The 13,698-nt window shown below is 37.6% G+C and overlaps 1 protein-coding gene across 5 annotated transcripts in view; it reads right to left on the minus strand.

Moving 5' to 3' along the window:
- LOC122768522 (collagen alpha-1(XVIII) chain-like) overlaps positions 1 to 13,698 on the minus strand; it is a 61,604-nt gene that overhangs the window by 8,023 nt on the left and 39,883 nt on the right. For all 5 annotated transcript variants that reach the window (XM_044024612.1, XM_044024604.1, XM_044024596.1 and 2 more), the window contains exons 6-22: positions 11,301 to 11,375; positions 9,433 to 9,513; positions 8,007 to 8,190; positions 7,328 to 7,368; positions 6,647 to 6,811; positions 6,537 to 6,563; positions 6,329 to 6,391; positions 6,102 to 6,182; positions 5,292 to 5,339; positions 4,990 to 5,127; positions 3,862 to 3,915; positions 3,086 to 3,121; positions 2,519 to 2,644; positions 1,375 to 1,434; positions 1,206 to 1,232; positions 665 to 709; positions 347 to 409 (exon numbers count right to left, since the gene is read on the minus strand). In XM_044024612.1, the coding sequence (XP_043880547.1) occupies positions 347 to 409; positions 665 to 709; positions 1,206 to 1,232; positions 1,375 to 1,434; positions 2,519 to 2,644; positions 3,086 to 3,121; positions 3,862 to 3,915; positions 4,990 to 5,127; positions 5,292 to 5,339; positions 6,102 to 6,182; positions 6,329 to 6,391; positions 6,537 to 6,563; positions 6,647 to 6,811; positions 7,328 to 7,368; positions 8,007 to 8,190; positions 9,433 to 9,513; positions 11,301 to 11,375 (1,314 nt within the window). The remainder of the gene's footprint in view (positions 1 to 346; positions 410 to 664; positions 710 to 1,205; positions 1,233 to 1,374; positions 1,435 to 2,518; positions 2,645 to 3,085; positions 3,122 to 3,861; positions 3,916 to 4,989; positions 5,128 to 5,291; positions 5,340 to 6,101; positions 6,183 to 6,328; positions 6,392 to 6,536; positions 6,564 to 6,646; positions 6,812 to 7,327; positions 7,369 to 8,006; positions 8,191 to 9,432; positions 9,514 to 11,300; positions 11,376 to 13,698) is intronic.

The raw sequence follows: 13,698 nt of genomic DNA on the forward strand, positions 1-13,698 counted from the left end.
TTTTCCTGCCTCATATTTTATAAACATTTCATTTTGAATAATAATAATAATAATCCCTGATTTATCACATATTTCATACATCCTTCATAACTGTCAGCAGTTATTTGGATAAAAACACAAGTGAGACGCGTTTCAATTTGTGCATAAATTATTTGTATCAAAGTTTCATGTCCAAGTCAACTATGGCAGCCCATGGCCAAGTGGAAGAACAATTTGGGCTTGTAACCGGAGGGTCGCTGGTTCAAATACTGGGACAGGATAAGTAAAATGCATATTAAGTTTAATCCACTATCACTAAATCGGTGTGGGCGGAAATTCAACTAATTCTAAACCCAAAGGTTCTGACCTCTGCTCCTTGTAGTCCGTCCAGTCCTGGAAAGCCTGGCCGCCCAATCATACCTGCCTCCCCCTGCAGGAGAAATGAGGGAACATCGGTCATGATGCACGACCACTTGCTATATGTTATACTTTTGCCTCATGTAAACAAATCACACAAGCTGGCAGGTAGGTCCTGAACATTCACTAAAAAAAATGTGATATTTTACGAGTCGTCACTTAGCAGCTGTTCACTCTGATATGAAGACCGAAAAAATGCTTTGATTATGGCAGAGACACGACCTTAGAGAACAAAACATCAGGATGACGAAGCAAACAGCACACTCACCTTTTCACCCGGCTTCCCCGGAGAACCATCGACACCGTCTTTACCCTACAAGAAGAAAAGAATGTAATTTAAAAGAGATTGAAGACGCTCAAATACATTAACCGTATACATGTATTCAACTGATATGAAACAGATATTAAATTTGTACAGCTGAATGACGTCAAGCACATTTAATAAAACAACAGAGTTGCACCCAAGAGCTGTACAATCTAAATCTGTACGTTTCATAGTAAACGTGAAAACCATCCACAAAATTAATGAATAAAAATCAACTCACGTTTTAGTGAACACTAATGAAAATAAATTAGCTTTTTTTTAAGAGATTTACAAACAGGAAGAGAAGAAGCCTGAGCTTGGAAGCTCATGTTAAAGGACACCCTCAGGCTCAGAGTCCCACAGGGCTCTATGTTGGAGCCCAAGTTGTTTATCCATTTATATTAATGGTGTCCACAAAGAAGTGAAAATAAAATGGTACATTTACATTGATGTTTTGTACTATTGTAACTAATTATACATTTTCACACACAAACACAAACCTTACCTTCAGTCCTGGAACTCCTGGAGGACCCTGTGGAAAAATAATGGTATAACAACCTGATAAATCATTTTTCACCAGTGCAACATGACTGGGCAACATTGATGAAATAATAATAATAATAATGATAAAAAAAAAATAGACAGAATTGTCATCATGGTAGCACACTATGTACCTGTGGTCCTGTGGAGAGTGGACCTTCAAAACCACCGGACATTGCAGATCCTTCCAAGTCCTGCAGAAACAGGTAAAGTCAGTCAGTCATCATCTTACCGCTTTATCCTGCATACATGCAAATACATGCAAACTCCATGCAGAAAGGCCCTTGTTCCAACCGGGGCTCGAACCCGGGTCTTCTCGCTGCAAGGCGAGAGTGCTAACCACTACACTACCGTAAAGTAATAATAATAATTTGCAGTACACCGAGAAAATATAATATACCGTAAATTTTGGCCTATAAGCTGCTACTTTTTTCCCACGCTTTGAACCCTGCGGCCTATACAACGGTGCGGCTAATTTATAGATTTTTACTGGCTAACGGCCACCGGGAGGCACTCTCTAGCAGTAGACACAAAAGTGAGACAGACGTGGGGAAAGATTATGTGCTGAAGATCAAGACTTCAGTGGCTTTAGTGCGCAAGAAGAAGATGAAGATAGCGACCAATTACTTTTCTGGTAGGCTAAAGTGTTTTCTTTTCTAACCAGGCGTGTTACTGTCGTGTTTTATTTTCTAAACATGCAGGCATGTTCACCCTGTGTTTAAATTACGAAAAACCTCTGTTTAGCGTCTTTCTATGTAAATATCTCATGTTACAAGCATATGCGGCGTTACAGGTGGGCCCACTTTTGTCCGTGGACGCATCATTCAGTGCTAGTCACGCGCACTCACTCGCCATTCATAAAGTTGATGCATTCATTAACAAACTCCTTTGATAAGAGATTGAATCCTGACGCCGCTACTGGTTACAACATGAAAACCTGCGGCTTATATTCAAGTGTGGCCTATATATGTGCAAAATTTATTTTCTTTTAAAATTGAGCTGGTGCGGCTTGTAGTCAGGTGCGCTCAATAGGCCGAAATTTACGGTAATCAATAACATACTAATAGATCTTTTATAATGATAATAATAATAATGATAACAATAATAATACAACCTATAGTAAGCAAGTTTTCTTCATTTAACCTTATTTTGAAGGACCATAATTAATTTAGGTGTAATTTATGATCTATTGTCAGCCATTTTCTTTTCTCAGATTAGACCAATCAATTTTTCTGTATAAAACAATTAATATATGAATAGAACAAAAAAGATGAGTACCTCAAAATCCATTGTGAAGCCTCGTCCTGGAGGTCCGGGGGGGCCCGGTGGACCCCGGGGCCCCGGCTGTCCCTCTGCACCATCAGCGCCTGGAAGACCCGGGAAACCTGGACGACCCTGATCTCCCTGATAATGCATTTAAAAGATGATTTTTGTTATTGTTATAAACACAAAGGCCGGTATCAACAAGTATGTTTAGTTACCAGAAAATAACTTTGGATGAAGATGAAGTCACTTTTTTTTGATAATTTTACTTAAGTAAAAGTCTCAAATTATATGACATTTACTGTACTTCAGGATCAAAGGTAGTAGGACTGAGCCATGGTGGCTCAGTGGTAGGGCGAGTTGTCTTTCAACTGCAAGGTTGTGGGTTAAATTCCTGGCTCTGCTAGTCAATAATGTGTCCTTGAGCACAGACACTTAAGCCCATGTTGCAGTGTGTGAATGGGTGAAAACTGCCATCAAGTCAAGAAAATCTCTATATAAATACAGACCATAATACCAACTCTTCTTCTTCTCAAAGATAGTTAGTAGGAAAAGTAGTGGAGTGAACTTATCAGATCTTACCTTTGGTCCTGGTTGACCGCTGACACCGTCAGCTCCCTGTCAGAAAAATCAACAACAACGTTAACGTCAGTGACGACGACTGGGAAACAAAAAGCAGCAAAAGTCCAGACTCGTTCCACACAAAGTCACATGGGAGGTCACATGACCAGCCTCATTAAGAGCCCCCGAGATCGGCGGGTTATTAAGACGACGAGTAATTGTTTTCGTTAACAAATCACTAACCGCTCTGCTCAGGGGAAATTACAAACAGGAGCCACATTACGGCTTTAGGTGTTCAGTTACACAGACATATAAGAAGAAATAGATTTTTTACTATAATTAATATTATTTTTAAAGTTGTGAGGATTACAGCTGTACTGTGTTTAATAAAACAGACAAGGCTTTTGTTTGAACAGAAATACACAAGATTTCTTTGTTTTCCTAACAGTGGTTTAAGGACATTTTAAGATTATTTTTTATTTTATTTACGCAGCAAGTCAATGCATGTATTCAATATTCCATAAGGACAGTTTTAACAAGTAGGAATGAGAAGTGCAGGGTCATATAATGATGATATCATGCAAGACGTACATTTTTTTTTATTTTTTTTTTAAAACTAAAGTGAAATGTAGGATTTTAACTTTTTTACACTGATGTCTGACACTATTGAGTCAAATTTGACAGAAAGTGCCATATTTTCAAAATACTAAGAGTCACTTTAATACTTTCTTTTTTTTAACTCATTTTATCTCTTTTTTTTCTTTGTTTTTAAGAAAACTACTGATTCATGACTTCACCTTGTCTCCCTTGGCCCCAGTGGGACCTGGATCTCCATCTCTGCCATCGACTCCCTGCAAGAAAACAACATATTTACAATATTACAGTGCATTTTAGTTGCATGAGTTGTGCTTTTACAGTCAGTAAAGTGCAGTGAAAACCCTGTGAGCAGTCGTGCATTCACACAGTTAGTAAGAAACAAAGCCTGGTGGTTAATTTAAAGACAAAAAGACACATTTCCCCTCAACTGATGCTGCGGCTGAAACCACGTCATGTTCTGAAGCTCTTTCAGTCTCTTTCAGTCACTGCTGCCCCCCAAAAAAAAGTGCAGTTTGCTTTTCTCTGTCGACCAGATCAGTGATTCCCAAAAGGTTTAAGTTTCAGTTTGGCAATGAAGCTTTCATTTTACTTACTGTTGATAATTTAAGGATCAGTTTATTGTCTACTGTAGACAAAGAACAAGGCCAGAGTCAAAGTTTAAAATATTTGTTTGTGTGTGAAATGATGTCTATGAAATTAAAGGACAAAAAAAAGTTGAAGGTAAATATTCAATATTAGAATAATCATTATTAGGGGGGAAAACATTGTCATAACTCCATCCCACATGATTCCTAATGATTTTATTTGGGATTATTGTTCTTTTTTCTTTTACCTTTAAAGATGTGTATCCTTTAATAATATGTTTACGTAAGATAACAGCATGTTTTTGTAACAACACTTTATTTCCTCTCAGTCAAACCAGATAAATAGTTTGGACAGAAAGGCATAAGATTTTGGTGGCATATTTTTTGTAGAGCAGGATTTGTTATCCTACAAAATAAAAGACCTGAAATCCTCGGACTGAGCTGCTCCACAGTGACAGGAAGCAAACAGCAACAGGAGAGCAGGTGCATGAACATGACTTCTAAATAAAGTTGGGGGAAATACTGTCTTTCCGGCCCCCTTCAGTGTCCTGGGGCCAACTGTTAATACCTGACCAGACCCTGAACCAGAACCAGAACCAGAGCCACTAAACCACTCCTCAATCACCTGGAAACAGAAGCAGTTCTTCTGAAGATCAGAAAAGCCTCGGGATTTCATTTCATGTCAAAGATGAACGTGAAAAGCTGCAGAAAGAAAACTTTTTGATTAAAGTGAGAGGAGCTTACGGGGAGTCCAGGTTCTCCCATCGGTCCATGTTCCCCGTCTTTGCCGGGAGCCCCAGGTGGTCCGGGAATGAGGTCTCCAGAAGACGAGGTTCCAGGGGGCCCTGGTTTTCCTGGTTGTCCAGGAGGCCCCGGAGGCCCCTAAAGAAACATGACAACAAGATGAATTAAATTATCCAGAAGTGGATGATCACAACTTCATTGCTACTATTGTAAACAGTATAAAATATTTTTTTTAAATATTAGTTTTATACTATTTACAACAGTGGATTCTGTGTTTGTATCTGTACAATAATGAGACTCACCCTCATTAACTCTGCGTCAGTGTCAAAGTCATCAAATCCTGAGCCCTCCTAATGAAAACCCACAAACAAGTCACTTAAAACACATCACATTTACAGCTTTCAGCTTCTTAAATGTGAATATTTTCTTCATTTTTTGGCTCCATAAAACAAATATATCATTAAAAGTGAATCATTTCGGTTTGTGGACAACAACAAGACATAATTTCCAGGTTTGACAAACACTGATCAACATTTTTAAACATTTTCTGACATTTTATGGAACAAAACAATGACCCGATTAATCAATTATGGAAAATAATCAAAGAAGTCATAATCCAGGCAGATTTTTATAATTTTTACACAATGATTAGTCAATTTCTTAGTGATTATTATCATTTATATGCATCTTATGCATGAATAAGGCAGTGTAAACAACAAATCTGTAGTAAATGTCTTTTTTTATACCGAACTACATCCAGTTTATCAGTGAATTTATTCACTTTGGCACAAACGAAAACACCAAGTGGCAGATGTAAGAGATAAAGACACTTTACGCTGCAGTTTGTAAACTCTTTAATTACAAACTAGATGTAACCAAGGTGAAATGTCTCAGGGAAAAATTTACTTCAGCTCCAGCATTAACCTCTATTAAGCTAAGAAAAAACGTCATTCTGCTAACAAGCAGACAACAAAACAGCAGCTATAGCCTAAGTAATAATAGTGATTATTATTCTCTTTAATATTTCACACTTTAAAGCAGAAAAACAACCAGAATTATGTTGTTTTTTTTAACATAATTTCTGATTTCAAAAGTTATTAACAATGACCTACCATGAAAATCGCAGACTTGCCAAGTCCACCTGGAAGTCCAGGAGGTCCTGGAGGACCAGGTAATCCAAAACCTGGATCACCCTGAGGAAGACATGATAAGAGATGTATGTATGAACCAGTTAATATTATTATTCTTATTATTATTCTTACTGTATATTCTGACATAAGAGACGCTCTCCTATGTCAGAATATACAGTAATAATATGGTAGGGTTATTTTATTTTTACCTTTTCTCCCTTAAGTCCTGGCTCGCCCTGGAGCCCTGGGAATCCTGGAACTCCAGGTTTTCCCTGTGGAAAAAAAATCCCAAAAAAAAATCCGGGCAATAAAGTGGAGATAAAGCCACGCCATGTAGCACACACACACAGATATTATTTTATCCCACATTCCTAAATGACAGGAGAATCTGCAGAACTGGAAAAAAAACCCACTAACCTGTAAACCAGGTTCACCATGGTTTCCCTAAAAGGAAAAAAAACGATCAGTATTTTTTTTTCCGAAATATAAAAAACAGACAAAGATTAATAAATGTGTTAAAAACTCACGGGCTGTCCGTCTCTGCCTGGTGCTCCAGCTGGACCTGCAGGTCCCTGTGGCCCTTGTGGCCCCCGTGGTCCTGGCTCCCCGTCTGCGGAGGCCGGTCCTGGAGGGCCGGGGGGCCCCGGTGGTCCAGCTGGACCGGGATCTCCTGGCTCCCCGTACTGCCTCACCTGGATCGAGAGGGTAGAACCATTGACTGATTATTTTTATTATAATTTATCATAATTATATCAAGTGTTTAAATCATGTTAACATTAATGAAGTTGATGCAACAGTGTAATAGTGGCTTAATTAACAAAGTCTGGAAGCAAATGTTGGATTAGTGTAGATTAGAGCTGAAATAATTACTTGATTACTAACTATTTTGATAATCGATGAATCAGTTTGAAGCTTTTTCCATGATTAAAACAAGATTTCTGATTGTTTTCAGCTTCTTAAATGTGAATATTTTCTGTTTCTTTGCTCTATAAAACAAAAAAAAAATCATTAATAAGTGAATCATTTTGGTTTGTGGACAAAAATAAGAAGGATGAAGGTTTTTTATCGTTTGACATTTTTTGGACCAAACGATGACTCGATGAATCGAGAAAATAATCGACAGATGAATCTCTAGTGTAGATTATCTAACAAAAACTTATTTAACTTATATATAAAAAAAGGAGATAAAAGAATAGAAAAATACTCACATTGTCCAAAACTGATGACTGAGTCGGTGTCAGAGGGTGAGCTGTGACACAGAGACACAATTAATCATTTTAATTAGACACACAAAAAAAGGAATAGAATAAATAAAAATAAACAGATAAAAAGATAAAAGTATGCAAGAATATAACTAGGTAAATAATTTGTATTAAAATGAGACAAAAGCAAGAATATAAAATATATTTAAAAAAAAAAAAAAGACACAAGATGATTTCCATTCATTTGGACAGTGAGTTAATGTCGAACCCTAACCTTAACCTAACCACAATTCAAATATTGGCCCTAAACTTTAACCGGTTCCTCAGGAATTGAGGTTCAGCCTCATTAGGACCAGGTTTTGGTTTCCATGAGGTCTATCCTGGTCCTGACAAGGTTGGTGTGTATGCCAGAAAAAAGGTCCTAAAGATACACATAGATGTATAAATAGAAGCAGGTGAAGGAGGAGGAGGAGAAATGAGGTTTGCGGCAACACTAACTCATCACCGCCATCTGCTGGATGATTTTATTAATGCATCAGAAACAGAGCATACAAATAATTGGGTGTTAAAGTGCTTCACAAATAAAGTAACAACAAGAAAAAAATGCCAAAAAAAGGACGAAGGACGAACGTAAATTAAGGTGAAAAACTAATATATATGTAAGGAAATAAAAGAGTAGAATTACATGACGCAGAGGTGGTGGTGTGTGCTGTCATCGTCGTCGTCGTCTCCTCTCCTTCACCCGACAACTCCTGAATATCTCCGTCGTCCTCATCATCGTTGACGTGGCTGCTGCTGCTGCTGACTGACATCTCGGTGGGCGGAATTTGGACCGGCACGCTGTAGATGGAGTCCAGCTCTGGGAGGGGCTATGTGACGACAATAACAACAGGAAATGGAAGAAGTCGGAATTTTTGAAAGGTTGCACTTTTATGCAGTTGGTTCTTCGAAGTCAAACATACGGCCCGCCCACCAGAGGGTCCAATCCGGCCCCCAGGATGAACTTGCTAAAATGTATACTAAACATTTAGACTAAACGTCTTGTGTGTTGTTTATTAGATTAGAAAGGGAAAAAGGTATTGTAGTTTTCATAGGTTAGTATGCTATTATTTCACTGGTCCGGCCCACTTGAGATCAAATGGTTAGGGTTGGGTTAAACCTGTGAATCAAACCTCTTTTATTGGGTTTTTTCCATTTTTTTTTTTTAAATCATGTTTTTCCTCAGATTGAACTCCCTGAGACTCCTGGCTCACAAACAATGTGATGTGTCTCATGGTAACATTGTTATGTATATAATTTATAATTATCTATGTTGCTTCGTTAATGTGTGTCTTTAGTCTGTTGGCTATTTGATTTTTTACCTTTCACACTAACTGCATCCAACCTCAGCGGTATTAGTACGACTTTCTTGTAGACTTCTTGCACCTGGCAAATAAAAACTAAACTAGACCTAAGCATTTAAAAAAAAATAAAACCTCACAAACCCCGCTCTAAAAACAAACTTATTTTAAAAACAAAAAGTCAAAACTAAATAAAAACTAAAACTAATGAAAAATCTAAAACTAAACAAAGTCAGATTACTACAGCAGTGCGACAGGACCAAACCAGGTAGTGTTGGGAAGCAGAATCGTACGATGTAAACAAAGAAGAAAAACATTCTCTGTGGACTGTGGAGGCCACCGTAGTTTCCTGACGCACTTGGGCCCGTCCCGAGTTTGTTACAACTACAGCAATTAGAGCTCTCTAATTCTTACAAACGAGACATTTAAAGTTAAGAAATTGATTCAAGTTCATAAATGTCCAATTTAAAGTTTTTTGTGATTCTACTCGATCAATTTCCGGGAAAATAGTCTCCTGCCAAGACTTTGGGGGCACGGATTGGTCTTTTTTCAATTCATTTCAAAAGGCAAAAGCATCTAGTGCTTTTGCTGAAACACACTTTAAAATTAAAGTTATTTATAATAAATAAACTCATCCTTTTCACAGAGTTGGCAGGTGTGTCACCGTGTTCCAGTCTCGACCACAGCAGAAAAAGATTAAGAGTTGTTTTCTTTGGTCCGAGTTCAGATAAGTTTGTGTGTGTGTGTAAGTTTGTGTTAAGTGTGTGTTACCATCTCCTCCACGACTTTCTTCACTTCCTCTCCTTCTTCCATGTCCTCAAACGTGTCGTCGCCGCTCCCATATCCAGAGGCCTGGCGAGAGAGAAAAAATATGTTAGAAAGACACGAAGAAAATGATTCAAATGATCGTAGATGGGGTTTGAGGACGTGGGAGGAGTCAATGCAATCAGGGGAAAAGTCCAAGAGGCTTAAAGATGACTTTACTACACAGTGTTTGGTTCCCACGGTTTCTAGAGTTTAATACATTTATTTTAACTTTACTGAATGAAACCTGATGCTCTTCTTCGGATTATCAGAGAAAATAAAATGGAGACAAAAACACCCAAGTGGCCTTATATCCAACATATACAGTACATCTAATGTAAATGAGTGAAAAACAGTAGATTTGTTTGCTTTTTAAATCAAACCCTCAATAAAGTGAGTAATAGAGTATGGATTAAGAAACTGAATAAAAACATTTTTACTTTTACCCTTGTAAAAACCTACAAAGAATACAAAGAATTGATGAAGAAACTACACTTAACACAGAAAAATGTCTGAAAAAAAACTCACTTCTGTTGGTAAAAAAACCTTGATAAATTCACTTAAATCAGTAAAATATATGAAGAAAACTGTGTATTTACAAATTAAGTTATTAAACTGGTTGTATGAAAATCCTCAACACATCGTCTCAATCAATCCGTCTGAACGGACTATCAAAAATAATCATTTTCTAGTTGTGTGTGTTTTCACAAGAGTTTTTTATAAAGTCTACAGATTCTTGGGTCAGTGCTTTCCAAAATGCAGGCTGATGACCCCTGGTGGACTGTGGATGTACTGCATGGGCACCATAAGAGGTCATTTAAAATAAAAACATTTAAACTTTATTTATTAAATTAATTATAAAGTGACTATGTTTATATTAAAGTTGGATGGATAATAAAAAAATTATGAAGCAACTTGTTTTACTTTTAAGTTTTTTATTTAATTCACTTTTTTAAATGTAAACACTACCTAGTTCTTCAGTGTTTGCCACGGTATCTATTACTAGTCAAGTACAAGATATGATGTCATTTATTTTTGTATGATTTTCCATGCTGCTACTTTGTTACCTTTTTATTTTGTAACCGTAAGATAAAAGCTCTATTTCCGTGTTTCACTCTAAAATGCAAAAGATATGACAAAGATTACATGTGTTTTTAAATAAAATACTGCAATTTTTGCACCTTATCGATCTTATCGTCTTTGTTGGTATTTGATTATTTTGGCCTCAGAAATTAAAGTAGACCACAGCCATTCCCATGTTTAGAGAATGTCTGCTTGGAGATTAAGTCTGGCTTGTGCTCAACATTCCAAATTTGTCCCAAATGTGTTGGATGGGGGAGACAGACGAGGTCTGGTCTGTGCTTGTGGACAACATTATTTTATACTTTATAGACTTTAGACTTTCATGTCATGCTTTTGTCAAAACAGAAGAAACGTCCTGGAACAAAAAAAAAAGGTGTGAACCAGGTTTGCCCATTTTTCACCACACTGAACTACCCCTTATGCACCACTAGAGGGAGCAATAATTCCAGGGTCTGCAAGTGACTGCAGAGGGGGAGTGTGTGTGTTTTCTGAAAATACCAATTAGAGCTCGACTTCATTCAGATTTTTGATGTTTTGGCTATGTGTGTGTACACTTCCGTCGTAGGACGTGAGAACTAATGTGTATTTAAACCAGTCTTTTGAGGACACTTGACCTTGTGAGGATATTGTGATGCTTTTTGATTTGTTAAGAATTGGGTTAGTTTAGGGTTAAATTAAGCATTTAGTTTCAATGGTTATGATTGTCCTAAATGAGAATGCTGTGCAAGAAACGTGTGTGTATTCACACTCACGTAAGGATCGTCCTCCTCACACTGGTCATCTGGGGCCGTGGGATCTGACTTCAGCACCAGCTGCTGGATGGAGCCCTGGAGAGACAGAGACAGAGAGAGGGAGGGAGAGGAGTGGAGTGGAAGAAGACAAGAGTCTGTGTTATGTTCCGTGGAAATTTGCTTTAATCTGTCTCATTGAATTTTATTGGGGCTTAGAACACATTTCCCACACACACACCAGCACAACACAACACCGCCTCTGGCTTTGTCGGCACCGTCGTTAACCCCCGTTATGACACCAAACACAAACAACTACACACAATAACGCGAGCAGCCCACGGTGAAACAGGTGTCACAGGCTTTTTTTTGGAGGCTGTGACCTAAATCTTACCACCTGTAAATGATTCTCTTTTACTTTAGAGCCACAACAGACTCTCTTTACTGAGCCATATCAAAAATAACAGTGCTCCTGTAACTGTTGAACAAATATTCTGCTCCCATAAAGAAGAAATAAACATTTTACAAAGACTGAGATCATAAGCATGTATGTGAAATTTATGACCATCATGATAATCAAGCCACCTGGAGTTCATGGCTGTAGAATACTCTAATGCTACATATATTATGAGCTCTATTAAAGCTCTATTTCTCTGCTTTCAAGTAGTTTTTGAATATTTCTAGATTTGACAAAACAGTTCAGGAGTTACTTGGAGCTGTTTTGTTGTTGGGGAATGCCGAGTATCGCCAACTGTTGTTTTCCTGTTCTTTATTAACCTTTCTTTGACCTTGAACCTATACAGAATGATTGAAAAGTGTCCCATTCAGATTTTTTTTCTCCCTCTCTAGGGAGGGCCACAGTGGATGATCCGCACACTTGATGCCAAATGATAACTATCATTAATATCTGGCAGTTATTCAAGGGAATTAGCTCTTAGGGGTTACCGTAATGATACATATCAGGGTGTAAGACTCCATCTGCTCTGTTCTGCGGTAGTTTTTGAATGTTTCAGTTGTAGTTGTTTGACTTAAGGCCAGAAGGGAAAAAACACCTGCTTTCAATGGAATGAACTGCTGCACCCTCCGAGGCTGGATTGAGTGGAAACAACAAAAAGAGCGAGATGGAGGGATGACAGCTAAATCAGAGACATGCGTTTGTTGCACCAAACAAACGAAAGAACAAACTTTTAAAACAACTTCAGTTCGTGAAATTCTCCCATGGACGGGTGATTTCGGAACGAGACGGTCAGTTTATGAGAAGTTTGTTTTATAATCTCTAATGTGTTAAAGCTGGTTGGCTTCATATTTCCTACTCATACCACCTTAAAAATACCTATTTTTACTTGTCTAGAGGTTTGGAGGGCCATTGGTCAGGGGATGTACCACACTCACGACCGACGCTGAAGACTCTTGTTGGCATTGACATTTAAGGCAGAACAGAGTTGCTGTGTCTGTGCTTCATCTGTGGGAATGCAGTGCTGTGTGTGTGTGTTTAGGTTTCATCATGAATTAGAGATGGGTTGTGTATATGTTACACTCTGGGTATTGTCCACAGACGGGCTGGTAATTGAGCGTGTTCTTCCGTGTCAGAGTAAAGGCCAAGCACTCGCATGTTTACTGCTCTGCGTCTGCTGTTTACGATGGCGTCAGCCATGTTGTGGAAAGTGTTGTTGCCACAGCAACAGCTGGTGTAGTGGCATCCTTGGGTAGACGCCACGGGTCAAATGATGTGTGACCGTGTCAGGAGGTCAAGAGACACTTAACATTGTTGCAATTGTAAAAAGCAACGCTGAGACACTGGATATTATAAGAAACATAATTCACAAAAACAAATGTTTACATACATTTTCTACTCAAACTGGGGATAAAGAGATATCGTTATAAATCAAGTGAAAATAAGGTTATTTTTTCCATAGATTTCTCTTCAGCCCCCTGGTGGCTATTCAATATATTATTATTATTTTCTGCCTGGTTGTCTTCAAGAGGTACAAAGGAGTGTTAGGTCCTAACTGAAGAGAACATTTTTTATTTATCTTTCAAGAATAAAGTTGTAATATTAAAAAAGTCATAATATTACGAGAATAAAGTCTTGAAAGATTAAGATTTTATTCTCAAAAGATTCCGACTTTACTCTCATAATATTACGACATTGTTATCTAAATATTACGACTTTCTCCTAAAAACACAACTTTATTCTCGAAAGATTACGACTTTATAGATAGATAATCCAGTTTGTATCTTATTTTTATTTTTACTGTAACTCGTCTTTTTAAATTTAATTCCTGACAATAGCATCAATAACTACTTAAAGTGATGACTTTTTTCTCTAGAAATAAAAAATTAGAACATTAAATTTCAATTATTTCTTTCGAACTTTACACTTTATAGGACATGTACCACCTTGTGACAAAAAGACTGCAGC

This window comes from Solea senegalensis, linkage group LG1, assembly GCF_019176455.1.
Source record: "Solea senegalensis isolate Sse05_10M linkage group LG1, IFAPA_SoseM_1, whole genome shotgun sequence".
Classification (NCBI taxonomy): Eukaryota; Metazoa; Chordata; class Actinopteri; order Pleuronectiformes; family Soleidae; genus Solea; species Solea senegalensis.